The sequence below is a fragment of the Leptonychotes weddellii genome, chromosome 9, assembly GCF_054177405.1.
Source record: "Leptonychotes weddellii isolate Sample4059 chromosome 9, ASM5417740v2, whole genome shotgun sequence".
Classification (NCBI taxonomy): Eukaryota; Metazoa; Chordata; class Mammalia; order Carnivora; family Phocidae; genus Leptonychotes; species Leptonychotes weddellii.
In genome coordinates, this window is record NC_138377.1 from 3,674,236 (window position 1) to 3,700,173 (window position 25,938).

The following is a 25,938-nucleotide window of genomic DNA, read 5'->3' on the forward strand; positions in this document are numbered from 1 at the left end:
CCCCCCATTAGTGTTCTCAGAGCTACCTCAAGGGCCTTTCCAGACCCGTCCTTCCCAGCTGATACAGGGGCTGCCCCTGTAGGGTTCCGTCCTGCATTTAGTGCTGGGGGTCCAGGACCAAGAGGTCCCGAGGGATGTAGGGGAAGTTGGTCAACAGGGGTAGGTCATGGGGCTTGGGGTCCCACAGATCCAGTGTCTGGCCTCGGTTTTCTCATCTGTGAAGTGGATATCCTAATCACCCCCCCGCCCCACCCCCCGCCCTGGCAGGACTGTTGGGAGAATGATGTGCCTCACCTGAGACCTGGCCCATAGCAGGGGCCCGGATGGAGGTTCACTATGGGGCATCTGAACCACACTATGGTGGGATCCCCAGGCAGGAGCAGAGGCATTTGTGGTCCAACTGAAGGGGTCTTGGGGTGTCCAGAGAATGACCCTGTGCCTGGGCCCCGCCTCCTGCCCCTAGAGTGCATTTCTGCGCATTGCAAGCTGGGCCTGGGGGTCTGAACTGAGCTCCTGGAGGGCAGGTCCTTTGCCCCATCCCGTACTCGACATCCCATCCTCACTGTGGGGTCTGGAACCAAGCCTGGCTTGTGGGAGGGTCCAGGAAATATGTGATGAGTGAACAAAAGGACCCTCTCACTTTGCCCCTCAGTGGCTCCCTTTGTGGGTTCCCCTTGCCCCAGCTCCTCTACCGACTCCCTCTGCTCACCACCCACCCCATACTGAAGTCCCCCTTCCCAGTCCCAAATAAGCTGCCAGGCCTTTCTGCCTTGGCCTGTGCTGTTCTCCTGCCTAGAATGCCCTTCCACCTGCCTTCTTGTCCACATGACAAACTCTTTGTTCTCCCTGTCACCTTTTCTCTGTGGCTTTTGTGCCTCTCTTGCCCCTCACTCTCCCACCCCCTGAGTGGACTCGTTCCCTGTCTGTGTACCGAGTCCTGCACCGGGCGCTGAGACTGAGTAAGACCCAGGCCAACCCTCCAGGGCAGGCGGGGGACACAGGCCCATCAACAGATCTTCCCAGGGATCCCAGGCCAGGGACACTGGCTTGGAATATCAGGGAGGGCTTCCTGGAAGCGGGGATACTTGAGCCAAGGCTTGAAGAATGAATATAGTTTGCAAGGAAGATAGACTGGACAGACCTCCCAAGAGGCCCAAAGGCCATGGGAGGCCCAAGGAAGCAGGGATGCGTTTTGGGAAACAGGTGAGGGGGTGGGGAGCGCAGGTCGATGGAGTGCCCTCCAGCGTGCGCCGGAGGGGAGCCCCTTCTAGCAGAGCCTGGGTCTGCCCCCTCGATTTTTCCAGCCCCAGCGCTGTGCAGGGGCTGGTCCGCGGTCATGCTCCCCCAGGTCGGGCCACCTCTGACCTGGGGGCCCCGCAGGGGCCGGCCCATGGTCGTGCTCCCCCAGGTCCGGCCACCTCTGACCTGGCGTCCTGGGTCCCCCTGCCCTCGCTCCCTCAGCCCTCCTGCCGCTGACAGCTTGCGCAAGTCTTCCTGTGACACTCCAGGATTTGTGGCTATTAGCGAGTCCCGGCTGGCTGTCTGCGCGCGGGGCGCCGCAGCTAATCCCCAAATTAATCCACTCCTCTGCCTTCCTCTGCACAGGGTCCCCTCTGCCTTCGCTCCTGCCGTGGCCACTTTGTCTGCCGCAGGCCTTTGGGCAAGCCCCGTCCCCTCTGTGATGTGGGAAAGTGGGTCAGCTGCTGCAGGCACGGAGCAGGTGCCCCGGAAAGCAGAGCTCTTCCCGCTGTGCGTCCACCCCGCTCGCTCCCCCAACTAGCATTTTTCAAAGTTGTGAACTGTGACCAGCATGCAGAAAAGGGAATAAATATCTGTGCAGTTTAGAGATTAAGTTTAGAACGGCCAGCACCCAGGTCAAGAAGATGACTGCTGCCGGCCCTCCAGGGACGCCCCAAGACCCCTCCCCAGTCACGGCTCCCTCCGGCTCCCGGGAGGCCTCGAGGGCCCTGGCGTATGTGACAAGCAGTTCTTTGTTTTCTGCATCATTTGGCCACCTGAGAGCATCCCTAACTGACAGAGGTCGTTTTTTGCCTGGTCTAGAACCTCACATCCACGGAGTCTTCCAGCTTGTACTTCAAAGGCTGGTCTTTTTTCACTAAAACATCGTGTTGGCGTGCTGGGGGGGTGGCGATGGTCCACAGCTGGCTGTCTTGGGGCAGCACGTGTGAGTGACGTGACTGCCGTCCCTCTCTTCGCTGCTGGAGGAGTGGGGGCGGCTTCCGGCCTGGGCCACTGTGGACGGAGCTGCTGGACCTTCCGCCCAGGTGCTCTGGGGGCCACGTGCTGCATGCCTGGGGGTACGCCCTGGAGCAGAGCTGCATGGTCAGGAAGAAGCAGGGGGCCACGCTCGGCAGGGTGCTTCTTCTAGTCCAGCCCAGGGTCCTTGGGGGGCCCTGGGTCTCCACGGCCGCCGGGCACTTGGCATCTTGGCATCATCGTCGGGGAGGGGGGCATGGTGCTGTTTCTTGGGGTGGCGCTAACTGCACTCCCCTGGATTGCTGCTCATCGGGGGTTCCTCTTCTGTAAGTTCTGTGTGTGTTTTCCCATCAGGCTGTCTGACCGGCTTGTGGGTGTTCTTCGGCCTGGTCCTGGTTGCTCGCACATGTGCGAATCCCGCCCCCCCAGCGGCCACTTGCCCTTGAAATGGTCCTCTGATGAGCACAAGTTCTTACTTTTAATTCTGTTGAATGTTTACGGCTTTTCCTTTCGGATTAAAGCTTTTTGCACAGGGACACCCCAATATTCGGGCCGACGCTCTTTGATGCACTCAGATGACTGATGTTTGTTGTGGTTCTGCCCCTGTCAGTGGCCACCCTCCAGGCTGGAGACGCTGTGGGGAAACACCAGCCTGACATACTGGAGATAGAGACGGACATCGGATCGTGGCAGAAATGTCAAATCCCACTGACCTCCTCTCCCATGACTCTCCCCTCTAGTCACCTGGCCTCCTTGCCTTTCCTCAAACACATTGGACAGGCTCCTGCCCCAGGGCCTTTGCACAGGCTGTTCCTTTCGATCTGGAATGTTCTTCCCCAGATATCCACATGACTCCTGCCTTCCCTCCTTTCACATCTTTTTCAGATGTCAGGGAGACGGGGGGTTTCCTGACCACTCATTCCATTTATAATATCAACCCCCCATCCTGCCCCCCTCTGCCTTGATTTTCCCGGCCACCCCGATCTCCAGCTGTCTAATGATTTACTTTATTTCTTTATCTTGTTTATTATCTGTCTCCGCCCCCCACCCGTGTCCAGAACAGCAGTCCACTGCTGATCCCCAGTGCTTAGAACTGGCATGTAGTAGGTGCTCAGTAAATGCTTTTGGATGAGACCGCACTGTGGCAAACAGTGGCCGTCCCGCTCCTCACAGTGCTCGAGAGGGGGCCTCTCCCTCACTTGTGCCCCCCACCCTACCCCCTCGGCCCTCAGGGACTAGTGTTTTTTTATTATTTTTTTTTAAATCACCCCCTGAAGGGTATTTGGTTGGCCCAGCAGTTAGAGAACATGAATCACCCCCTGGGAGGCCCTCAGAGCTGCGAGAGCCTCTGGTGGAGGGATTTGACCTCAACAGGAGATTGGGGGCCCTACTGAAATGAGGAGGAGCAGGGACGGGGGGCTTCTGGCTGGGGGACCATTAGGGGCAGGAGGCTGGGGGCAGGTGGGAGAGGGGCACGTGGAGGCAGGGCCTGAAGGTGGGGCACTCTTCCTCACGGGGTGGCTGAGCTCTGACCTTCCCGGTATTCTCTGCCTCCTGCCCTCCCAGCAGTGAAGGATCACAGAGCTACGTCCCCAAGCATTAGGACGGTGCCCAGCTGGAAGAGTCCTGTCTGTGTTTGACCAAATGGTGCAGCCCACTCACCTGTGGATGCCCATGACACCTGTCCCGTCAGACAAGCAGGCTTCCCATCCCCCCCTTCCAGTAGCCCCTTCTTCCGGGCCACACCAGCACCCTTCCTGAAGCCCAGAGCCGAGGGCACACCTCTGACAGAGCCAGATCCCTGCTGGCCCCCCAGAAGACCCAAACTCCTGTGTGGCACCCAGGCCACCTTTAGCCCCGCGCATGGCTGCTCCCCGGGCTGGTCACTCAGAGGTGGCCTGTCGTGCCTCCCTCCAGACTCCCCTCAGGGACCCCTTCTCCCACCCAGCAGGCTCCACTGCCTTGGCCCTCTGGGTTGTCACTGTCGATTTAATTTGCTCATCGATTACATGCTTGACAAATATTTATTGAGCACCCACTCTTGGCTCGAGGCTGTCATAGGCACTGAGGATACAGCAGGGACCAAAAACTTCCTCTAGTTAGGGGAGACAGAAAACTTTTTCAAATAAGCATCACAGTGATCAGTGCTATGGAGACCAAAAATGCCCCCAAACAGAAGGGCAGTGAGTGGGTTGGGTTGGGGCAGCACAGCCTGGGAAGCCCCCCACCCCGGGGAGGTGATACCTGGGTGCAGGCCTGAGCAGGTGAAGGGTCACCAGGCCCGTGAGTGGGGGAAAGAGCTCCAGGCCGAGGGAACGGCAGGTGCAAGGTGCAGAGGAAGGTGCTGACCTATGAGAAGTGGGGACAGGCCAGAGTAGCTGAGCAGAGTGATGAGGAGGCCGGGGAGGTGAAGGGGACAGATGGAGGCTGGGGGTGAGTGGGGCCTGCTGAGCGCTTGTGAGCAGAGCCACGGTGTGGCCGTGTCTGTGTGGAGCGAGGGGGCAGAGCTGGGAGGTCAGGACGGAAGGCAGGGCAGGGACCAGGAGAGTCGTGGTGGCAGCTCTGACCGCCCAGGCAGTGGCGGTGGAGGTGGGCAGAGGGTTCTGGTGTATTTGGGAGGAGAGCGGACAGGGTCTCCTGACGGGCGGGGTGTGGGGTGTGAGGGAAGGGGAGGCAGCATCCAGACCAACTGCTGGGTGTTGGGCCTGAGCAAAGGATAGAGATGGGGACATCTGACAACATCCGTTGTCACCTGAGATGGGGACAGCTGCAGGGGGAGAGCAGGTTTGGGGACGCATAGGCTGCCATCTTACCCACAGGCCTGGGGTACCCCTGCTGCACAGTTGCTCTGGGCAGACCCCCTGCCCTGGAGGGCAGCCCCATTCTCTGGGGCGTTCATTGAGGGTTGAAGGACTGGCTGGCATTGTGGTCTCAAACCTGCCAACTCAAGGAGAGGTTTCCCGGGGACTGGCCACCTGCTGAGACCCATCTGAGGCCTCCAGGATTGTCATTGGGTTTTCTTGTCCCTTTCCCCCAGACTGCCTACTCTCCACCTCTTGTCTCCTCCACCCCACCCGGCAGGCCCAGTCCCTCCCTAAGTGGGGTCCCCCAAGGCTCTCTGCCCTACTTCTAAACCTGACCCTAATGGAGGAAGGCTTAAGTGCTACTTCTTACTATGGTGTGAATGACTACCTCACTTTGATTTCTCCCTTTGGGTTTCAAGGCACTACAAAGAGACCCTCCACATAGACTATTCTTTCTTCTGTCCTTCCCTTCAGAGTTTCCTACCCTCACAGTACATATGAGTCCCTACTCCCCTGGAAAGCCTCCCTGATGAAGTATGCGATAAAGAAGGTAGACTCACCTGGGTTTAAATCCCAGCTCTGTCACTTCCTGGCTGTGTGGCTTGGACAAGTTTCTGAACCTCTCCGATTCTCAGTTCCTGCATCCGTAGAGTGGGCATAATAATAATAGCACCTACATTAGAAGGTTGTTTCCAGGATTACATTTTTACCATGAATCTTGGCACGTGGTTAATGCTCTGCCTGTTAACTGCCTGGCCCTCTGAGAGTTGCTCCTTTTCCGTCCCTCTGCAGGCCCCTGAGGTGCTGGGGCTAGTGGGCCGGTCAGGGGGCCCGCATCGGGGCGACAGTGAGACGTCCGTCTTGCTGGAGTCACCACTCCCTGAGATGGGGAAGTCAAGACGGTTGTCGGGTGAAGGCAGCAGGACGTGGGGCCAGGTCTCCTGGGGTCCTCGGCTCCTCTTCCCACGTCCCTCATGGCCAACCGCATGGGGGCGCTCTGCCGGGGCCGGTGCTGTGCCTCTGTGTTCAGTGTCCTGGCAGGAGGGGTGGCGGCCAGGGCTGGGGGACCCACGGTGACGTTTGGAGGGGCCGCCCTGGAGAAGGGAGGCCATCCTGGGAGAGGTGCTTACTAGGAGCTGGTACTAGGCTGGTGCCCTTTGAAGAGGCCCTTGCCCTTGGCCATGACTCCTTTGTCTGCCGATGGGCGGCACCCCCACCCAGGGAGGTGAGGATTCAGTGAGGACACCCCAGTGGCGCACAGTAGGTCTCACTGGGTGACTGACTGACTGAATGGGATCATCTCAGGGAGCCATTTCCCGGAGGAGGTCACGGTGGTCACAAGTGCCCCTTTGGGCTTTGAACCTGAAGCCCAGAGAGGCGGGCTCCTTCCGGCCCACCATCATAGCTCCCCTTTTCTTCCAGATGGGGTTTGCCCTCCTGGAGACCATCTCCTGCGGGGCCTGGAGAGGTGCAGGGGCGGGGGTAGACGGGGAGGGGAGGGGAGGGTGGGACCAGCCAAGGGCCCAGAGTGGCGGGGCTTGGAGGGAGCGCAGGGTTGGGGCAGGCTGGCCATGCCCCACAGTGTAGGGGTCCCCGATAAGCCTCTCACAGCTCTGATTACTTTCATGATCCCCAGAATTCCGGAAAACAGGCCCTCCCACTGATCCAATTAATGTGTGCCCATGTCTGTTTGCCGTGGCAAGCCGGCCGGTGGGGTGGTCAAATTAGGAAGTCAGCGTGGGTCCCAAAGGTGGTCATGAACCCCATCATTGAAGTATTGAATGGTGGTGCCTTCTCACCGGGGCTCCAGGGTGGGATGGCAGGTGCTGGGAGGTTAATTTGGGAGCCCCTCGTCGCCAACTCCATGGTCATTCCATCCATCCATTTCCCCATGGGTGCCCCCGCTGAACACCGACTCTGGGTGGAGGGCAGGTATGGCCTCAGGGCAGGGGAGGGGTCTGGGGCTAAGTGTTCATGGTCCCGCCTTCCAGGCCCCCCAGTCTAGAGTAGGAGACCAGTGAAAGGGCAGATGACCCACGGTGCCCAGCTGGGTGTTATGAAAGAGGGGGTCGGGCAGGAGTGCCCAAGGAGCCCTCACAGAGCCAAGGGTTCTGGGGACTTCCTGGGGCCCCTGTGGCTTGCCCCACCCCGCCTGAGGCAGCCACCTTCGGTTCCCCTTGCCGGCTCAGGCACCAGAGGGACAGCCCCAAGCCCAAGCCTGGTGCCCTGAGGGAAAGGACCAGACGCTTGACCTGCACTCGGTGCCTTCTGCCCACGTCTCCCTGGCCAGCCCCTAGTCAGCCCTTCCCCCCCGGCCTGGGCTCTGGGATGCACCCTGGCCCCCGCCAGGATGTTCTCGCCTCCAGACCTTCGAGAAGGAGAAGGAGGTGCTTGTGGGCCAGGGAGGGCTCAGCCATGCCCTTGGCTTTGTGGGTCCTGACAGGCTGGGAGTGAGGACGGACAGCATTCCCATGGAGCAGGGAGGGAATGGGGCAGTACCTGGAGGGTCAAGGGAAAGTTGTTCTCAATGTGGGAGTCGTAACTCTCTCGTATGCCGGAGAGAATGCTCTGGAAGAGAGGGAGGGGCTGGTGCTTGGGGAGCAAGGGGAGAGTCGCTGAGCTGCGCCGGGAGTGGGAGGGGGGCTGCCTGGCGGGCTGTCTGTAGTAACAGCGGGCGGTGCCGGGTGTCGGGCAGATGCGGGTAGGTGGCTACACCTGGCGGGGACATCTGTGCGAGCTCCCTCGGGCGGCTTCGTTTCCTCAGCGGAGAGGGAAGCGAGGTGATCGGCTGGGAAGAGTGGGGCGGGCGCTGAGCAGGGAGCAGAAGGTGTGAAGTCGTTTTCCAGGCGGTGGGAAGGGGGTGGACAGGGAACGGACAGGGAATGTGAGAACATTCCAGATCATTGTGTCGGATGAGCAGACAGTGGAGCCCGTCACGCAGCTCCGTGATTTCCTGCCGTCCGTGGAGAGGCGGCCTTCACCAGGCTGGGGTTTGGCCCCGATGAAAGGAAGGCCGGGGAGGGCATGTGGAGAGTGGCGCCCGGCGCCCAGGCCCGCGGGGGGGTGGTGGAGGGACGGGCATCCCCGTGGTGAGCTGGGAAGAGAGCAGGGTGTCGGAAGTGGGATCACCGAAGGAAGGCGGCATTGGGGAAGGCCAGCGGGGCGTCCCCGTGGGCATGGGAGCTGGTCCGGGCGCTCCCTCCCTGCCCTGGAGCGCAAGCCCCCCGCCACGTGCCCCCTACCCCCGGTCATCATTGCAGTTGTGCGTTTCCACGTGCCAGCCACGTGCTGGGGACCCGCGTTCTCTGCCACTGACAGCCTCCTCTCCCAGCTGGCCTCCAGAGGCTGACACACCATCTGTCCACAGGCCTTTGTCGCTGGAGGGGGTCAACAGGGCCCCGAGCTGGGCGCGGGGAGGCCTGGGTTTGGCCTGACTCACACGTGACATTTCAGGTCATGTGGCCACTCAGGGCCAGGTCTTTGTCTATAATGCAGACGTGATGAGGACCCGTGTGGACAGCGGTGACCCGCAGAGAGGGGGCTAGCTCTGCCCCCACCAGCCCCCCGCAGGCCCCCAGAGCCCGGCTGCTTACCTCTGTTCCTCTTTGGGGGCCAGAGTCCTCAGGCCGCCTCCTATGGGCCTTTCCTGAAAAGGCTGCTGGGAGCTCAGCTGAAACCAGGGCTGCCCAGAGGCCGTGGGCACCTCCAGCGCCTGGCCACCAGGCTCTGCCACGTACCTGGCCCTGCACCAGGCTCTGGGACCCTGAGGAGGAGGTGCAGACACAGCCCCTGCACCCGGACAGCACCCCCTGCTTTGTAAGACTGGGCCCAGGATAGCAAAGAGGGCTTCTGACCCAGCAGGAGGTCTGGGAGGGCTTCCTGGAGGAGGTGAACCAAAGAACCAACGAGCCGGGAAGGGATGTGCTGAGCGGGAGGGGCAGCGTGTGCAAAGGCTCGGGGGTGACTTGCAGCCGCTCTGTCCACTTGCCCAGGTCACCTGCCGTGTCCCAGCCCTGAGCACCCCTAGGTCTGCCCAGCTGCCGAGGGCTCACTAGGCTGCAGTGTTGCCATCCACAGGCAGCCCTCACAGGCCCTCACGGCGGGGGGGGGGGGGGGTGGGCAGCGCCCCCTCGTGAGCACGCTGCAGGGGAGGTGCTTCCAAGAAAACTACAGAGCACTGCAGTTTGCATTAAAATCTGTCATCCCAACGTCAGGGGAAGAGCAGCTGGCCAGGCATTGAACCCATGTGACCTCAGAGGCACCCCACTCCTTGATTGCCATGCATCTCAGTTTCCCCAGCTGTAAAATGGGTGTGGTACACACCTCCCCCCTGGGTAGTCTGAGACTAGACGAGCAGGTTTATGCACGCGCCTGGGGCAGGTGGGCCCTCGGAAGGCTCTGGAGGTGCTGGTTGACCCTTCATGCCCACCTGCCCCTCGGGGGAGATCCAGCCAGGGTGGGCTCCCTACGGGAACAGAGAAAGGCTCTTCTGGGACCGGCAGGAAAGTGGGGACCACTGAACACAGGCACAGGCTGGGGCACCAGAGGGGCTCGAGGCAGGAGAGACGACACCGAGGCCCTGAAGGGACTGTCTCTGGCTCCTCCTGGGGAAGGCACGTGGCACCAGGCCTTCTGCGGGGACCCGCTCCCGGGTCCAGCGGGACATCCTGCGGGCTTCACACAGCGGTCCCAACGAGCCCCCCGGAGGCCCAGCTGGGAGGGGCTGGGCTGGGCGCTAAGGATGGCAGGTGAACGAGGAGGGCGAGTCCCGCGGAATAGCAGGCAAGGAAGCAGGGTGCTGCCCCCTCAGGAGTGAGACGGAGCGGGGACGGCAGGCTGTGCCAGGGACCGGGGCCTGAGAGAGGAGGGGCGGCCCAGAAAGAGTTGGGAGAGCATGTCCCTGGCCGAGGGAGCAGCAAGGACCAAGGCCCTGAGGTGGGAAGGAAGGGGCTCAGGGTGATGGAGGGGACCAGCACGGGGAAGGGCAGAGCAGTGGTGAGTCCCGGGGGACAGGGACTTGGGATGGACACACGTGGGGGAATTTTGACTAGAGGTGGCACATGGTGTGACCGGGTTTCCTGGCGTGCCATCTGGCTACTGGGGGGAGACCGGAATGCTGGGGGAACGGGGCGTGGGGGGTGCGGGAGCCCCAGGCACCGCTGCTCAGTGACACCCAGGAGCCGACTCAACCCCTGTAGTGTGCTGCGCACCTGCGAGCAGCGACTGATCCCTGCCCCGGGGACCGCCTGGGCTGGGGCAGCAGGGGGGTCGGGGGGGCCCCCTGGCACCAGGCCCTGGATGTGGAGGAGTTAACCCGGAGCAGGAGGGAGTGCGCGCGATCCGGGCAGAGGGGACACGGGGACAAAGTCACCAGGATGAGAAGCTGCCTGCAGCATGTGAGCAATGACAAGCAGTTTGGGGTTGCTGGAGCATGACTGCTGGGTGGGGCCCGGGCGCCACGAGCCGAGAAGACAGGCTGTCCTGTGGGGGCGCGCCGCGGGGACACCGGGCAGGCCGCAGCTCCTTCAGCCAGCACGCCCTCCGTCGGCCTCCCGCCCGCCCCGCCTCATCCCCACAAAGACTTCAGCCCCCCACGACGGGCGCCGCCGCCGGCCCACCAGGTGCACCCGACCCAGTAACCTTGTCAACACCTTGGAGCGGGGCCGGATTTCCTCCCGGCACCCCAGGGCTCCCGGAGCTCACAGGCCCTTCCTCCCCATGCCCAGCGTGGCACCCAGTGCCACAGACATCAAGGGGAACAGAGAAGGCAAACGGCCCAGGCCCGGGCCCCAGGAGGTCCTGAGGGATGGAGGAAGGTCATCAGGAGGCAGTCCTCAGTCCCCTGGGGACAGAGGAGGAAAGAGAGGGAACCTTTAGTGAGCAGGAAACAAGGAAGGCTTCCCAGAAGAGGTGGCATTTGCACAGAGCCTCGCAAGAAAAAAGAGGCTCTGGGGACTGAGAGAAGGGAAGCTAGGACATTCCAGAAGAGGGAACAGCATGGGCAACTGCCTGGATGGTAGGTGTGAGTGTGGCCGCATTTGGGGGATCAGACAGGAATGGAGAGGGCTGTGGTCCTTTCCCCGCAGGGAGAGGAGGAAGGGGGCCTGGTGTGTGGCGGGGAGGGGGGCCTCAGGTGTGGCTGTAAGCGCCTTCCTCCCCTCCCTCCCCTGGGCCAGTCAGAGGCAGCCACAGGTGGCCACAGCCATCTCCACCTGGATGATGGGGGGATGATGAGGTGAGGTGGGAGAAGTGCCCGGCGCTCCCTGTGTCCCCTTCTCCACCTCCATCCCCTCGGACCCTCAGCCCCTCAGAGCTGGCCAGGCTGGTCTCCCCACCAGCTCCCTGAGCACGCAGACATCCTGCCCCTCCCAGCTGCCTGCCCCCCAGGGTCCAAGGTGCCTCCCAGGCCCATCTCACAGGGTCAGGTGGCAATTGTGCCCCCCCTGAGGACACTTCCTGTCCACGAGGGGAGCCGGGATCACCAAGGCCCCGGGGCTCAGGGCAGGTTGGCTTCGGCAGCCTGGGCAAAGCCTCTGTCCATCTGTCTGCCCAGCAGTCACCAGGCCCTTCAGCCAGCAAGGGTGGGAAAGTGGCTTTGCGGGCCCAGCGAGGGGTGACACTGTGACAGGGGCCGTGGCTCTGCCATGCCAGGCCCCACTGGGGCAGTCACTGGCCCTGATGGCAGCCGGCAGCCGGCCAGGAGAGCCCACTGGGAGGCAGGTAATTCCCTCCTCCGCTGTCTCTCCGCTTAAACACTTGGGCATGCCTGTTGGGGGGGTGGGGTGGCCCTCCCTCCCCGCTGCCGTCCTGTCCTTCGGCACAGATGCCCCGGAAGGGGGTGGCAGCCCCAGGAGAGGCCAGCAGATCTGGGTCTCCTCTCCTCCTCACCCCAGGCTTGCTGTGTGATCTTGGGAGAGTTGCTTAGCCTCTCTGGGCTCCCGTTTTCTCATCTCCAGGATGGGGCACTCCCCAGCCTCAGGCTGGGAATGAGCCTTTGTGTCAGAACAAGAGTGTATTGTCAGCAAAAAAATGCCCTGTGTGTGACCAGAAGCAGTGTCTGGGTCAAGCCACAGCCATGCCCCCTACTCGCTGGGCCTCCAGGCAAGCCCTGCCCCTTCCCTGGGCCTCAGTTTCCCCCCAGGCCTCAGCCTCCTGCTACTCTTCTGAAAACTCACCCACCAGGAGCCCCCCCTGCGGAGGGGCCCTGTGGAGTGAGGACTGGCTGAGGGCCGGGAGGGGGACTCCCACAGGATGGGCTGTGGTCCAGGCACCCAGGGCAGACAGGCGGTTTCTGGACGCTCCCAAGGGCACCGGCCCGTCCCGCCCCTGCTCTGTTCACTTGGCGGCATTGGGGTCATCGGCCAAGGGTGGACACTGGGGCTGGAATTTCAAAGTCCCATCCACCCAGAGACCCAGCCAGTGCCCTGCCCACCACCCGTCCTCCACAGCGTGCTGGGGCCCCAGCTCAGGAGACCAGGGTCAAGGGCAGCCCATCTTACAGATGGGGACACAGGGGCTCCCGGAAGTGGAGACCAGTGTGCGGGGCACAGCCCAGGGCTGAGAGCTTCCCCACTTCCCCCTCGACTTGTCAAGTCTTTTTTTTGGGGGGGGGGGTGCAAAATTTGATCCTTAGTAAATTTTTTTTCTGATTTCTCATCACTATAGGAAATATGACAAATCTTGGAAAGTATAGAAGAAAATTTTCAAATTACCCAGAGCCCCACCACCCACCCATGACAACACTAACACTTCTTTCCCTACCTTACTCTTCGTGGCTGTCGATATACAGATCTTTTTAAATGGGATTATACTGCTCTCTCAATACCCGTGTCTCTAAGCGGTTTTTGGAAGCCCAATTTCCGGGGCTGCATCCTCTCATCAGATCTCCACTCTGGCTCTGGGGCCGGCGAGGCCACCAGAGCGTCCCTGGAGAGACTGCGGGGGACAGTGGGGGAGAGCGCTCCCAAGCGGACTTGGCTAGGGCGCTGATGAATGTCCTGGTGGCCCCCGCAGGGTGGCACCGAAGAAGGGCAGGGCAGACCTGGGTCCCCTCCCACATCCATCCAGCCGATCCGCTCCCCATTCCCCCAGTCCCACTCTCCGCCCCCCTGCCCTGGACCCCTAACTTCTGCTAGGTCCCTCTGCCCCCAGGACGCCCCTCCCCTGTCTAGACGTGTGAGCCCATCACAGCCACCCAGCACAGGTGGGGCCTGGCGTCAACTGTCCCTCCACGCTCCTTGCCTCCTAGGATCTCCAGCCAATGGGTCCTGCCAGATGGGAGCCCAGAGCTGTGGGGACCCTGCCCCCATGACTCTTCTCTGAGGCTGAGACCTCGAGGCAGGCCTGCCTGTGGTGGGACACAGTACCACCGCGGGGCTCAGGCACCCAGAGCCGGCAGGTGCGCCGGCTTGCCCCGCCCCCGGTTCCCACACCCGCACCCTGACACCTTGCTGACCAGAAGGAGTTCTGCTGCCCGGTGGGGGCGGGTTCCACACCCCCCTCTCTCGGTCTGTGCCCATGGCGGCCCCGCCCCCGCCCCCAGCCCCACGCTGAGCAGCTCTGTCCTCTTCACCCACAGGCTGCGCAGTCCCTGGGTGCCCTCGTGCCTCGGGCAGCCCCGCATCCTGCAGGGCCGGCTGGCCAGGTCCTCGCCCTCGCTCTGGGACAGGTAACACACCTGTTGTCTCCCCGGTTCCTTGGTGTCTCTGCGTCTGTCCCCAGACATCCCTCCCTTGTCTGCGTCACCTAGCCCGAGACCGATGGGGAAGGGCCCCCAGCATGGCCTCACCACACCGTCCTGCACCATCCTTCTCAGAGCCAAGGCCCTCGACGCCCCACCGCCCGCACCCCCTGGCCCTAGCTGAGGGCTCTGTCCTGGGGCTCAAGCCTCCCCTGAGTGTCCAGGGAGGGCTCCTGGTAGAAGGCGGGGGTGGGGCGGGGGGTCTGCCCTGGGACGAGGCCTGCACTCCTAAGCTCATCGTTCTTCTCTGGGAGGCGGGAACACGCGTCCAGGGGCTTCCCACGGGCCAGGAAGGAACTGGAAAACACCTCCTCACCCCCACACACTCTGTCAGGTTAGGTGCACGTCCTGATTCGATTCACCAAGACCCAGGGCAAAGCAAGGTGACTTCACCAGGCTACAGTCTGAGGAGGGTTTCCTGAGCGCCCGGCCTGGGAGCGTGGCCCCTACCGAGGGCCTGGCACTGGCTGGTCTGGTCACAAAGGACTCCCACACCCTCCCTGTGCTTCTGTTGAGGGGCTGTTTCCAGACGCCAGAGCCTCCTAAGTCGACTCCTTGCTCAGGGGGAAGCAGAGGTCCCTGGCCCCGGGCAATCTCCCCAGATTCCCACGTCCACACGGCCCTGGCCTCTAGCATCATCTCCCGGTGGTTCTGATGAGCAGGGGCAGGACACGGACCACACGACGGCCCTAGCGCCCCGTGTGTGGGTGCCCACACCCCAGCTTTACAGACATGGAGACCAAGGCAGAGGTCAGGCAGGGCTCAGGTTGATGCCCGGGGAGGGGGCAGCCGTGGCAGCGATGGGGGCACCCCCCAGGTGACCGCAGACCCCCGGATGCCCAGCCCAGGACCTTCCTGGACCAGGCCGAGGAGGGGACATGTCCAAAGCTTCTGAGTAGCTGATCACCAGGACTCAGTGACCACCTGTGAGGGGCAAGGGGCAAGGAGGGGTCACCACGGCCACTCGGAGTCTGGGGACTGAGGGTAGCTGTGCCCTTCTCGGGGGTGGGGACCGCAGAGGGCAGGGATGGGGCAGCATTGAATGCACCGAGTGTCAGGTGCCCGTGGGCCGTGGATGGCTGGACGTGGGCGAGTGGGCCAGAGAGAGGCCGGGGCTGGAGATGGAAGCATGTGGGGCCAGGGAGGTGCTCCGTGTGTGGCCGGGCGGGGAGGAGATTCAGCCTGAGATGTGCAGCGAGGGGCTGGGGGCAAACAGGGCCCTGACGATCAGCCTGGGCAAAGCCGAGGGCTCTGCAGACTGGACGGAGCCCGAGTGGCAGAGATGGGGAGAGACGGGGTGGACTCCAGCCGTGGGCCTGGGCCTCTGCTGAGATTGAGGGGTCAGAGGTGTGTCCGGGGCTCAGGAGGGGCGGGAGTCCGGGGCTGGGGGTGCTGTGGTCCCAGGCCTGGCCGGGGCAGGGCTCGGGGGCGGGTGGGAGTAGTGTCTGAGGGTCGGTGGGATAGATCCGCCCCGTTATGTCTGGAAGGCCGCTGGGTGCCACGAGGCTCGGACAGGCCAGCCCAGCAAAGCGGTCGCCTGGTGAGGGGGAGGCCTTGACCAGGTGCCCACCTCACGGCGCTGTTGTACGCTTGTCTCACCGCGGAACCTGTTCCGTCCAGATGGTAGGCTCCTCCGGGTGGGGGCCGCACTGGCCCTACCCCCTGCTGCAAGGGGCCAGGAACGGGGTGCGGCGGGGCCGGAGAGGAAGGGAGGACGGTCTGGTATGGGTTGGACGTGTGGCTGGGTCACATCAGGACTGGGCGGTCTGCATGATGGCAGGGTCCGTGCTGTGGCTGCAGGTGGGTGGCCATGGTTGGGAGGGAAGGTCACTGGCTCTGGGTGGCAGGGGGTGGCCACTCAAGTGGTCACACAGGTAGATGGACGATGCTCTCATCTTTTCCCGAGGGTGCAGACCCCACCTGTACCTTGTGACAGAGGACTGTGGGTGGACCTGCAGCCCCCACGGGACAATTGACTTCAGGGGCTGCTGCCCCACCCCCTCCCCCAACATTGTGCCTGCAGGGGGAGCCCTGGCTGACATGGGAGAGTCCCTAAGAAGCTAAGAAGCTCGCCACCACACTGGGGAGAAGAGCTGGGGCGGAGGACCATCTGGGATCTGTAGCTGCAGGGTGGGACAGTCCGGCATGCTGCCTGGAGGAGGCAGCCAGACCTGCGTGGGCAGCGGTGGACACTGTGCTGCAGGGCTCTCCTGGATTAAGGCTCTGCTTCCTCCTTGGAGTCTGACCCCCGTGGGGACCTGCCCCACCCTTCTCTGAGGTTCTCGAAACGTAGGCAACTTTTTATTTTTATTTCTTAAAAAATGATGTAGACGTGGGCAGGAATCCAGGAATATTTAATGGAGATCTGTTGGGTGTGCGCCCATGGTAACATGAGTGGCTTACACGCTGGGCCGGAGACGGAAGGAGACTGCCTGCTCCCTAGATCACTGACTCCGGTTTGGGTCTCGGAGGTCCTGAGAACACGGGCTCTTGCTCAAGGTCCCACAACATCTCTGGGCAGAGTCAGGGTTCCCGAGCCCTGCCTCCCGCGGTTTTCAGCGGGACACCTGGGGACTCCCCTCCCACTCCCCTGCAACAGTCTCCAGTGGGTGCTGTCTCTAGTCCTCTTCCCCGGGCCCCCAGCAAACGCACCAGAAATGACCATTCAAAGGGGTGTTGGCTCCAGATTGTCCCCTGGGGCTGTGCACTTGTTCCAGCAAACAGTGGGCCCGCTTGCCCCCCCGCCCCCCACCTCGGACCCGGGGAACCTCTCTGGGCAGAATTTTTCCCAGAACCTGGGCTTTGTGTCCCCAGGGCAAGATGCGGGCGGTCCAGTCTTTCCAGGGGGAAGCTGAGGCCTGATAGTGGGCAGCCTGGGGGCCCGTGGCGGCCTGTGTGACAGCAGCGGCCCTGGCCACCCGGTGATGCCAGGCTGGAGTTCACCTGTGGGCGGCACCACCCCGCGTGGGCTTCCTGGTTACGGAGCCCAGGGGCGTCCTGAACAGAGCTGGAATCCTAGCTCTGCTCCTGCCTGACACCCAGCAGGCGCACCTGGTGCCCGGCACCCGCCGGGCAGCCCCGGGCCTGCAGGAAGTCAGCGCTCTTGGCCCCACTCTTAGAGATGAGGCCCTTCGAGCTCAGCCTGTAAAGGGGGCCGTGCATAGGTCAGTGCGTGTTTGGGAGTAGGGGTGGCTGTCCACAGGAGGGTGTGGCCCTTGCCCGGGTGGAGTTCACGGTCACCATACTGGGCGCAGCCACCATACTTGCCCCTCCTGCCTTTGGCCTGACTGTAGAAACGAGGGCATGCGGACAGTGGCCCATGATCGGGTGTCTGTTTCCTGGGGCTGGGGGCTCAGCGTCCTGGCGTGCTAGAGAAGCCCACGGTCTGTGGAGAAAATGGAGCCTCAAGAGCTGGGGCTGGGGCTCTGGAAGGCTTCCTGGAGGAAGGGGGGCGCGAGCAGGCCAGGGCTTTGCAGAGTTGCCGAAGCTGCGCGCAGCTCGCTGGCCACTGCGGCGGAGGCTGCCTGGGCATGGGGCGCACAGCCCATCCTCTCCCCGGCCCGGAGGCCACCCAGCCAATCCGGGGACGAGAGGGCTGCCGGACTTCAGCTTCTGCAGCCGGGCGCCATGCAGGAGCCAAAGCGGGGGCCCCTGCAAGCTGTGCCATCCGGAGGGCGGCCCCGAGTCGGAGAGCCGGGGGCTGACGAGCGCTCCTCAAACCAGGGTCCTTTAAGCCGCCCCGAACACTCGCCAGTTTCGGGGGCCAGGGTCCCTCCCCCGGGGGGGGGGCTGCGCAGGGATTTCCTGAGGGCGGGGCGCCGCTGGAGGCTGAAGGACCGACTCTCTAACCTCCCGCCCCGCCCAGGGGCTGGGAGCCGCCCGGGGAGGGGTGTTGGGTGCGTGCGCGCGCGTGCGCCCTCGCGTGTGTCCGTGCGGCCGGGCGCACACGCTGCGCACCCACGGCGCGGCGGCTGGCCCGCTCGGGCTCCGTTTCCCGCGCTCAGCGCCGCGGCCCGGCCCGCCGCCGCGTGTCGTTGCAGCGCGCTGCAGGAGCAGAAGGGCGAGCTGCGCAAGCGGCTGTCCTACACCACGCACAAGCTCGAGAAGCTCGAGACCGAGTTCGACTCCACGCGCCACTACCTGGAGATCGAGCTGCGGCGCGCGCAGGAGGAGCTCGAGAAGGTCACGGAGAAGCTGCGCAGGTACGGGGGGGGGGGCGGGGCCCGGCTGCGGGGGGCGGGGCCCGGGGGCGGCCGCCAGGGAAACCCTGCCTGCCCCCCCCCTTCCCCGGGGGCTGTGGACCCCGTTCACCGACGCCAAGTCCACGGTCAGGGAGGGCAAGCTCCGTGTGCCAAGAGCGGCTGGGTCGGGATTTGACTCTGGCTCTAGGTCCTGCCAGGACAGGCTCTTCCAGGCACCTCTCCATCCTCTGTTTGTTCCTCCCATATATTCTTGCCGGGACAGCAGCATGACACACGGGCAGCCATCTCCAGACCCCTCCTGGCCCACCGGGGCCCCAGCCCCCGTCCCCTGGGTCCCTGATAGGAAAAGCGATGTCTAGCCCCGGAGACGAAGCGGTGTTTAGGGACCGTTCCCTTGAGCAGCGTGGCAGCAAGCGAAGTGTGGGGCAAGGTGTGCTGGACCGTGAGTGGTTACTCCCTTAAAAACCAAACTTTTCTAAAAACTTGGTTCTGCATATTGAAGATATTTTCCTACCTCTTACACACTTTCCAGCCTTTAGGAAGATACAGAGAGAACACACAGTCTGCCCTTGGCTTGGTTTGTTTTAAACACCGATGGCGCATAAGCTCCTGCTGTCCCTGCCGGGATCTGCCAGGAGGGCCGTTTGTCCCAGCCCCCACCCCCGCCCCGAGCGAGCCCTCCCCCCATCTAGTTGCGTGGGAACCAAGCTTAGGCCTCGCAGTCAGACCTCGGTTAAGGTCTCGCCTCTGCCGCTTACTGCTTGAAGCACCTCCACCTCAGTTCCCCACTGGTAAGGCTGGGCGGGGGCGCACAGTGACACGGCACCCAGGTTGTCGAGAGGACGCACGCGGTCCCAAATCCTCTTCCACCAGCACGCCACATGTAGTGGGAACCCAGCTCCTGATTCCCACCCAACACCTGCTCCCGCCTTCCCCTTTCTTCCCCCGGGGAGCCCGGTTTCAGCCAGCATGTGTCTCCAGCACTCAGTCTGGGGCCCCCCGAGCGGCCAGTCCTAAGTCTCTGCCCTGCTAACCTCGAGACCGAGTGAGTAAATGTGAGTGAAACACTCTGAGCAAGGACCGGACAGAGTCGCTTGGGAGTAGAGGCCTTCCCTTTTCATCTCCAGGGGGTCCTCGACCCTGGCCCAGGAAAGGCCTCTCCACATTCGCTCTTTGCTGTGTGCGGAGGAGCAGGTAGACCAGGGTGGGACCCGTGGGCAGGCTCAGGAGGCCTGTGTTCAGCCCTGCCCTGCCCTCCGGGTGGCTGTAGGGGTCCTGGGAGGGTCGGGCCGGGCACCGCAGCCACCCCATTGTTCCAGGATTCAGAGCAACTACATGGCGCTGCAGAGGATCAACCAGGAACTGGAGGACAAGCTGTACCGCATGGTGAGGGCCACCACCCCACTGCCGCCTGGGGGACGGTGCTGGAGGCCTCCTGGTCCTGTATGGCTGGTGTGTCAGGGCGGGGCCGGGCGGGATCTGGCACCTTCCCTCTCCTTCTAGTAGGTTCCGGGCTTGTTTTGTTTCTGAAAATCACAAATGGGCCTTCAACACCTGCTGTCTTAGAGTCTGTCGGAGCAGAGACAGCGCTGCTTGGGACCCCGGACAAGGGCCCTTGCCTCTCTGAGCTCAGGTGGAGGCTGAAAGAGGACAGGCTCAAGGCAGGAGGGGGTGGGGTGCAGGGAGAGGGGCCAGGCTTTGTGCTGAGTGCAGACTCAGGAGGTAGGCATTACTGTCCCCGTGGTGTGGATGAGCAAGAGGCTCAGGGAGCCAGTGACTTGCCCAGGGCGGTCTGGCTGGTCCGTGCTGGAACACAGGTGGATTTGAACCTGGTGGTCTGTGCTCCTAACCCCACCTTCCTTGGCCTTGCAAACACCTCATCGTTATCGACTGCAAGAGGGCACCCGGGAGGCCTATGGAGCAACTGGACTTGAGGCCCAGGCCTTGGCTGACCCCTGACTGGCTCCTTCCCATACCCCCCGACCCCTCGCCCCAGGGCCAGCACTATGAGGAAGAGAAGCGAGCGCTGAGCCATGAGATTGTTGCCCTCAACAGCCACCTGCTAGAGGCCAAGGTGACCATCGACAAGCTGTCGGAGGACAATGTGAGTGTTGGACCACCGTGACCCTGGGGGCCCAAGCCCAGGCCCCGTGGCCTCCAGGCTTCAGGGGCTGGTACAGGCAAGGTGGAAGGACAGGGCTCCCTCACCAGACATACACTGCCAAGGGTATTCAGGAAGACCCTCTGCTGGAAGGAAATAGGGCTTGAGGTAGCTGCCCCTGGGCCATATTATCCCATTCAAGGCGGTGCTTCCTGACCCCAGGTTTGGGGCATGCTCGCTCCTGCCCCAGCCAGCCCCCGTGGGCATCAGAGCCCATGTGGATGCTCTGATTTCAAGGGCCCAGCCCCACTCAAGGACCCCTGACAGCTGACCACACATTCACTAAGGAATGTCTGCTTCTTGCCAGGCCTGCTGAGGCTGTGAGATCATGGTGTGAACGACGCAGGCAAAACCCCTCCCTGCCCACGTGGAGTTTACACCTGAGCAGGGAAGACGGCAAGCAAGATAGATACGCAAACCGCGTAGCGTGTTAGAAGTGCTGAATGCCACAGGGAAAAACAACACAGCAAACGGTGCTAGGGAGTCATTTGGGTGCTTCTGGAAGAGGCTGCTAGATCAAGACCTGAAAGTGGCCAGAGAGGTGGCCACGGGCACCGGGGGAAGAGCCTTCCTTCCGGTGGAAAGAACCGGAGTGGCAGAGGAGGGCCTGCAAGAACAGCAGAGGGGCCTCCTGGCGGCAGGGGGAGGGCAGGGCAAGGTCTGAGGTCAGAAATAGAACAAGAGGCCACACGGTGCAGGCTCCTCTAGGAATCTGGGTTTTATTCTGGATGAAGTAGGGAGCTACGGAAGGTTCTTGAAGAGAGGAGTAACATGACTGGACCTACGCTTTTCTGGGCTCACCGAGAACAGACGGTGGGGACAAGGGCTCAGCTTCTGGTTCAAAGATGGAACCCACGGCATTAACGGGGATTTTGGACATGGGGTGTGGGGGAAGAGAAGGGTCCAGCCCAACAGCAGGGTTCAGAGCCCGAAGGAAAGAAGCGACCTGCTGTCTCGGGGTGGGTGTGTGCCTGGGGAGGAGCAGGAGTGGGGCTGGACTGGGCACTGGACAGCTGCAGGGCATGCCCGGACGGCAGGGTCTGGAGTTGAGGGCGGAGATCAGCGTGCAGGTGCGGTGAGGAGGGAGAGGAGTGCAGGCAGAGGAGGGGGAGGCCCCGCACAAGGCCCGGGGCCACGCTGGGGGCTGCGAGGGATGCGGTGGCGGCTCTGAGCTGGCCAGCCAGTGCTCACGGCCCCTTGAGGCCAGGGGCAGGGAGTCTGGGGCCTCACGGGGGATCCATTCTCAGCTTTTGGCCGACTGTGCCCTTCCCAGGGGACTCAAGGAGACATTGCGGAGGCTGGGGACCCAGTGTCTCTCCACTTGGCAGGCCAAGCTGGGGGCATGAGGCTCAGCGTAGATGGTGGAGGTGGGGGAGCCTCCAGGAACGGGGGGCAGGGGGCAGCGGTGCCCGTGCCTTCCATAGCCCGTCTCCGCTGCAGAACACCTGGTCCTGGTTGAGCTGAGACTGGGGGGAGCAGGAGGGTCTCGGGGCCCATTGGTGGACCCCAGATTCCTCGCTGTCAGAGCCCTCACAGCGGAGGACCCCCAGCTGGGGGGCAGGAGTGAAAGGCCCAACCACAGGCACATGCAACAGAGATTTTCCAAAGATGGAAGCAAATCCTCTCAAGTCCTACTGTTTGCATCTGTTTTCGGCTCAGGAGGCTGAGTCCGTCCCTGCCCGGACCTTGGGTCACACAGGCCCTCTGCCCCTCTCCGCCCTGCCCCTCACCCAGCCCTGCAGCCACCCCCATAAGCAGGCCACACTTTAGGAAGGGGGGTGTGCGGAGCAAGTCTGAGACGCGGGGAGGCAGGGGCCGCGGGCACGTTCCTTACCACTGGCTGGTGCCGGCACAGTCCGCTTTGGGAGGGGGGGACAGGAAGACCAGGCATGCTCTCCATGCCTGGGGCCTCTGGGAGTTCAGGGGCCACTGGAGGCCCTTCTTCCACCACCGCCCCCACCTTGTGGGAGGTTCCCATCTGGGGCGGCAGCAGAAGTGCCTGGCAGGGCCCTCTCTGCCCCAGCGGCTCCAGGTCAGAACCGAGGCCCCAGAGTGCAGGCGACCGCCTGAGGCCCAGACAGGGTCCTGCCCGGCCTGCTGCCCAGCCGGCTCCCCCCACACCTGGTCTCCGCGTTGGCCCCTGGGCGCCGGGCAGCAGGGACCTTGGCGCGGGGCGAGCCTGCACCAAACGCCTTCTCTTGTCTTGTAGGAGCTCTATAGGAAGGACTGCAATCTAGCGGCCCAGCTGCTGCAGTGCAGCCAGACCTACGGCAGGGTCCGTAAGGTGTCCGAGGTAACGTCAGCCCCGCCCCAGGGAGGCCAGCCCTCGCCCCAGGACTACTCGGGGCTCCTTTTCTGCAGGTCCCACCCCAAGGCCACTTCTCCCCTTTGAGGGGAAGGCGCTGGGTGAGCCTGGAGCCCCCATCCCTCCTTACTCCTGCAAGTATCCTGGCTTTTCTGAACATGGTGGAGGGCCACCCCCCACACACACCTCCTCATCCATCTGGGACAGCCTGCCCATTCCCTTTGGTTTCCTCTGGGGGCTGCTCCTTGTCCCTGCTCCAAGGCCTCAGTCCACTGTGCACTGATGGGGCAGAGTGATCCCGACACGGGGGTGACTCAGCCAAGGCCCCAGGGCCCCCCACCCCTGCCAGGCTGCCCCAGCTCCACGCACTGCCCTCACCCAGACCTTGGTCCTCCGTGTCCCCTCTCGCCTGGGCCTGGGCCACACCTAAGACACTCACAAAATAGATCAAACAGTAGTGGGACGGCCCCATGAGGCACCAGGGGCTGGTGCAGAAGCCGCTGGTCGCCTGGCCCTGAGTCTGTGTTGCATCTGAGTCTGTCTTGTTCAGGAGCACCCAGGCCTCATGACCCAGCAGGGGTGCCCCCGACAGACCTCAGGGCTGGGAGAGCAAGTAAGCCTCTTGGTGGGAGGAAATGAGGGGGGCTGCAGCCCCGAGAAGGGCCCAGGTCAGACCCTGGTTCCACCCTCTGGGCTCTTCAGGCCCAGTTGTTGTGGGCTGGGGAGACACAGGTGACCGGGGGTCCTCGGGCGAGTCTCAGGAGCTTGTGACATACAGAGTCCTGGGTGCTGGCTCTAGCCGGTGCAGTTTGAGAAGCCCTGGGCAGGTCCCTCTTCTTCCATGTGTGCATCTGTTGGTCACGGTCAGGGCTGCAGGTGCCAGGCTGACTGCTACCCCTGTCCCTGCCCTCCCACCACCCCCTCCCCCCCACCCCGACCAGCTGCCCTCCGACTTCCAGGAGCGCGTGAGCCTGCACATGGAGAAGCACGGCTGCAGCCTGCCCTCCCCGCTCTGCCGTCCGGCCTATGCCGACAGCGTCCCCACCTGCGTCATTGCCAAGGTGCTGGAGAAGCCTGACCCCAACAGCCTGTCCTCCCGCCTGTCTGATGCCTCAGCCCGCGACCTGGCCTTCCGGGATGGGATGGAGAAGCAGGGCCCACGGCCCCCCTACAAGGGGGACATCTACTGCAGCGACACGGCCCTCTACTGCCCCGAGGAGCGGCGGCGCACCCGGCGGCCCAGCGTGGACGCGCCCGTGACCGACGTGGGTTTCCTGCGGGCTCACAACTCCACCGACAGCGCGGCCGAGGAGGAGGAGGAGGCCGAGGCGGCCGCCTTCCCCGCAGGCTTCCAGCATGAGGCCTTCCCAGGCTATGCGGGCTCGCTGCCCACGTCCAGCTCTTACTCCAGCTTCAGCGCCACGTCAGAGGAGAAGGAGCACGCCCAGGCCAGCACGCTCACTGCCTCGCAGCAGGCCATCTACCTGAACAGCCGTGACGAGCTCTTCGACCGCAAGCCACCCGCCGCTGCCTATGAGGGCAGCCCGCGCTTTGCCAAGGCCACGGCCAGCGTGGCAGCGCCGCTCGAGGCCGAGGTGGCCCCGGGGTTTGCGCGGACCATGTCTCCGTACCCCGCCGAGCCCTTCCGCTTCCCGGCTTCCCCGGGCCCCCAGCAGGCCCTGATGCCCCCAAACCTGTGGAGCCTGCGGGCCAAGCCGGGGACGGCCCGGCTCCCTGGGGAGGACGTGCGGGGCCAGTGGCGGCCCCTGAGCGTGGAGGACATTGGCGCCTACTCCTACCCGGCCACCACCGCCGGCCGCGCCTCACCCTGCAGCTTCTCGGAACGCTACTACGGCAGCGGGGGCAGCCCGGGCAAGAAGGCCGAGGGTCGCGCCAGCCCCCTCTATGCCACCTACAAGGCCGACAGCTTCTCGGAGGGTGACGACCTCTCCCAGGGCCACCTGGCAGAGCCCCACTTCCTCCGGGCCAGCGGCGACCTGAGTCTGAGCCCCAGCCGCGCGGCTGACCCACTGCCCGGCTACGCGCCCAGCCAGGGGGACGCGGAGAGGCTTGGGGTGCAGCTGTGCGGGGCAGGCGGCAGCCCTGAGCCGGAGCATAGCCCCCACAGTTCCAGGGACTCCCTGGAGCCCAGCTCCATGGAGGCCTCCCCGGAGATGCACCCCACTGCCCGCCTCAGCCCCCAGCCAGCCTTCCCGCGGACTGGTGGCTCGGGGCTCAGCCGCAAGGACAGCCTCACGAAAGCCCAGCTCTACGGAACCTTGCTCAACTAGCGCCTGCCTGCAGGCCGCGGCCACCCACCCCACCTGGGCCCCGAGGGCACAGCGCGCCTCTCCCCGAGACACCCGTCCTCCCCAGCGCCCCCCCACCAACCAGGACCCTCTCTGCCACCCAACCCAGTCGAGCCTGAGAGGAGGTCCCCTCCCTCCCCACAGCATCTTGTCCATCCCAGCCCCACCACGGTGGAACGTTTTTCACATCCCAACATCCTTCCCCACCTGAGATGAGCATTTCCCCCCTTTTATAAAGTGAAACTATTTTTATAGAGAAAAAGGGTCTTTCTTAACGCACTTGGCCTCCAGCTCCCTGGATGGCAGCCTTGGCGTTTTCAAAACAAAGCTCCTTTATTTTTCAGGGGAGGACAAGTGGGGCCTGCCCCTGGGAGGGGAAGGACGCTGTCTATGGAGACACCCCCAGTGGGCCGGTGACCAGGGAACCCGAAACTCTGTCCACGAAGAGGGGAACTGGAATGGGTGGAGGGATGTGAAATGTTTTTAAACTGTTTTCGCCGTGTGACCGATACACCACCCCAGCTCTCCTGTGGTCCACTGTCCCGAGTGGGGCCGGTGCTCGTCCCCCAGTGTCCCGCTCCCCGGCACCACCTCGCTCTACCTCAGACATATTGAGGCCCTCCAACTCCCGGTTTCTGTGGCTTGCTCTCCTGTTGTCTGCGATGCATGCCCTGTCTCAGTTAGTACTGTACTTCTGTTCATTAATAAAAGACATCGGTGGAAAGAACTTGGCTCCGGGTTGTTTCTTCTCCCCACTGCCTTTTGACCACGAGGATGTGTGGCCCTGGCTGCCGCCCCCCCCGTCGCCCCCCCCCCCAGCATCTTGTGCAGCATCCAAGCACTTCCACTGTTTCAACCCGCTAGGCATTCTTGCCCTTTCTAGGATGTGCCTTCTGCTCCCCTTCCTGTTTCTGCCCGCCGCCCTTTCTCGGCTCTCAGACTTGGCTTCTGCCTGGAGATTCCTGAGGCTTTCCTTCAGAGCAGCTCTCATTTCTCTGAAACGTCTTTGGCCCCATTGTGAAGGGTGTTCTCACTGGGGAGGGAGGTAGTGGGGGGGAGCCCCCCAACACACACACACGGAGATGCTGTTGGCACTGTCCCTGGCCACCTGTTGGTGTGGGGATGCCCGTCCGTCCCTCCGTCCGTCTGTGGGGAGCTGTTCCTCCTATGGTAATCTGCCCTTCTGCTCTCTGGCCCCTT

At 63.3% G+C, this 25,938-nt stretch overlaps 1 protein-coding gene across 8 annotated transcripts in view; it reads left to right on the forward strand.

Moving 5' to 3' along the window:
- Positions 1 to 25,465, forward strand: part of BEGAIN (brain enriched guanylate kinase associated) — a 44,452-nt gene extending 18,987 nt beyond the window's left edge. For 4 of the 8 annotated variants that reach the window (XM_081829916.1, XM_081829917.1, XM_081829918.1 and 1 more), the window contains 5 exons: positions 17,802 to 17,963; positions 19,283 to 19,349; positions 19,960 to 20,067; positions 22,334 to 22,417; positions 23,371 to 25,465. In XM_081829916.1, the coding sequence (XP_081686042.1) occupies positions 17,802 to 17,963; positions 19,283 to 19,349; positions 19,960 to 20,067; positions 22,334 to 22,417; positions 23,371 to 24,720 (1,771 nt within the window). In that variant the 3' untranslated portion in view covers positions 24,721 to 25,465. Of the gene's footprint in view, positions 1 to 13,599; positions 13,690 to 15,126; positions 16,051 to 17,801; positions 17,964 to 19,282; positions 19,350 to 19,959; positions 20,068 to 22,333; positions 22,418 to 23,370 lie in introns of those variants that run through there. The other 4 variants (XM_081829913.1, XM_081829914.1, XM_081829915.1 and 1 more) reach the window with 3 other exon arrangements.
- The last annotated feature ends 473 nt before the right edge of the window (positions 25,466 to 25,938 follow it).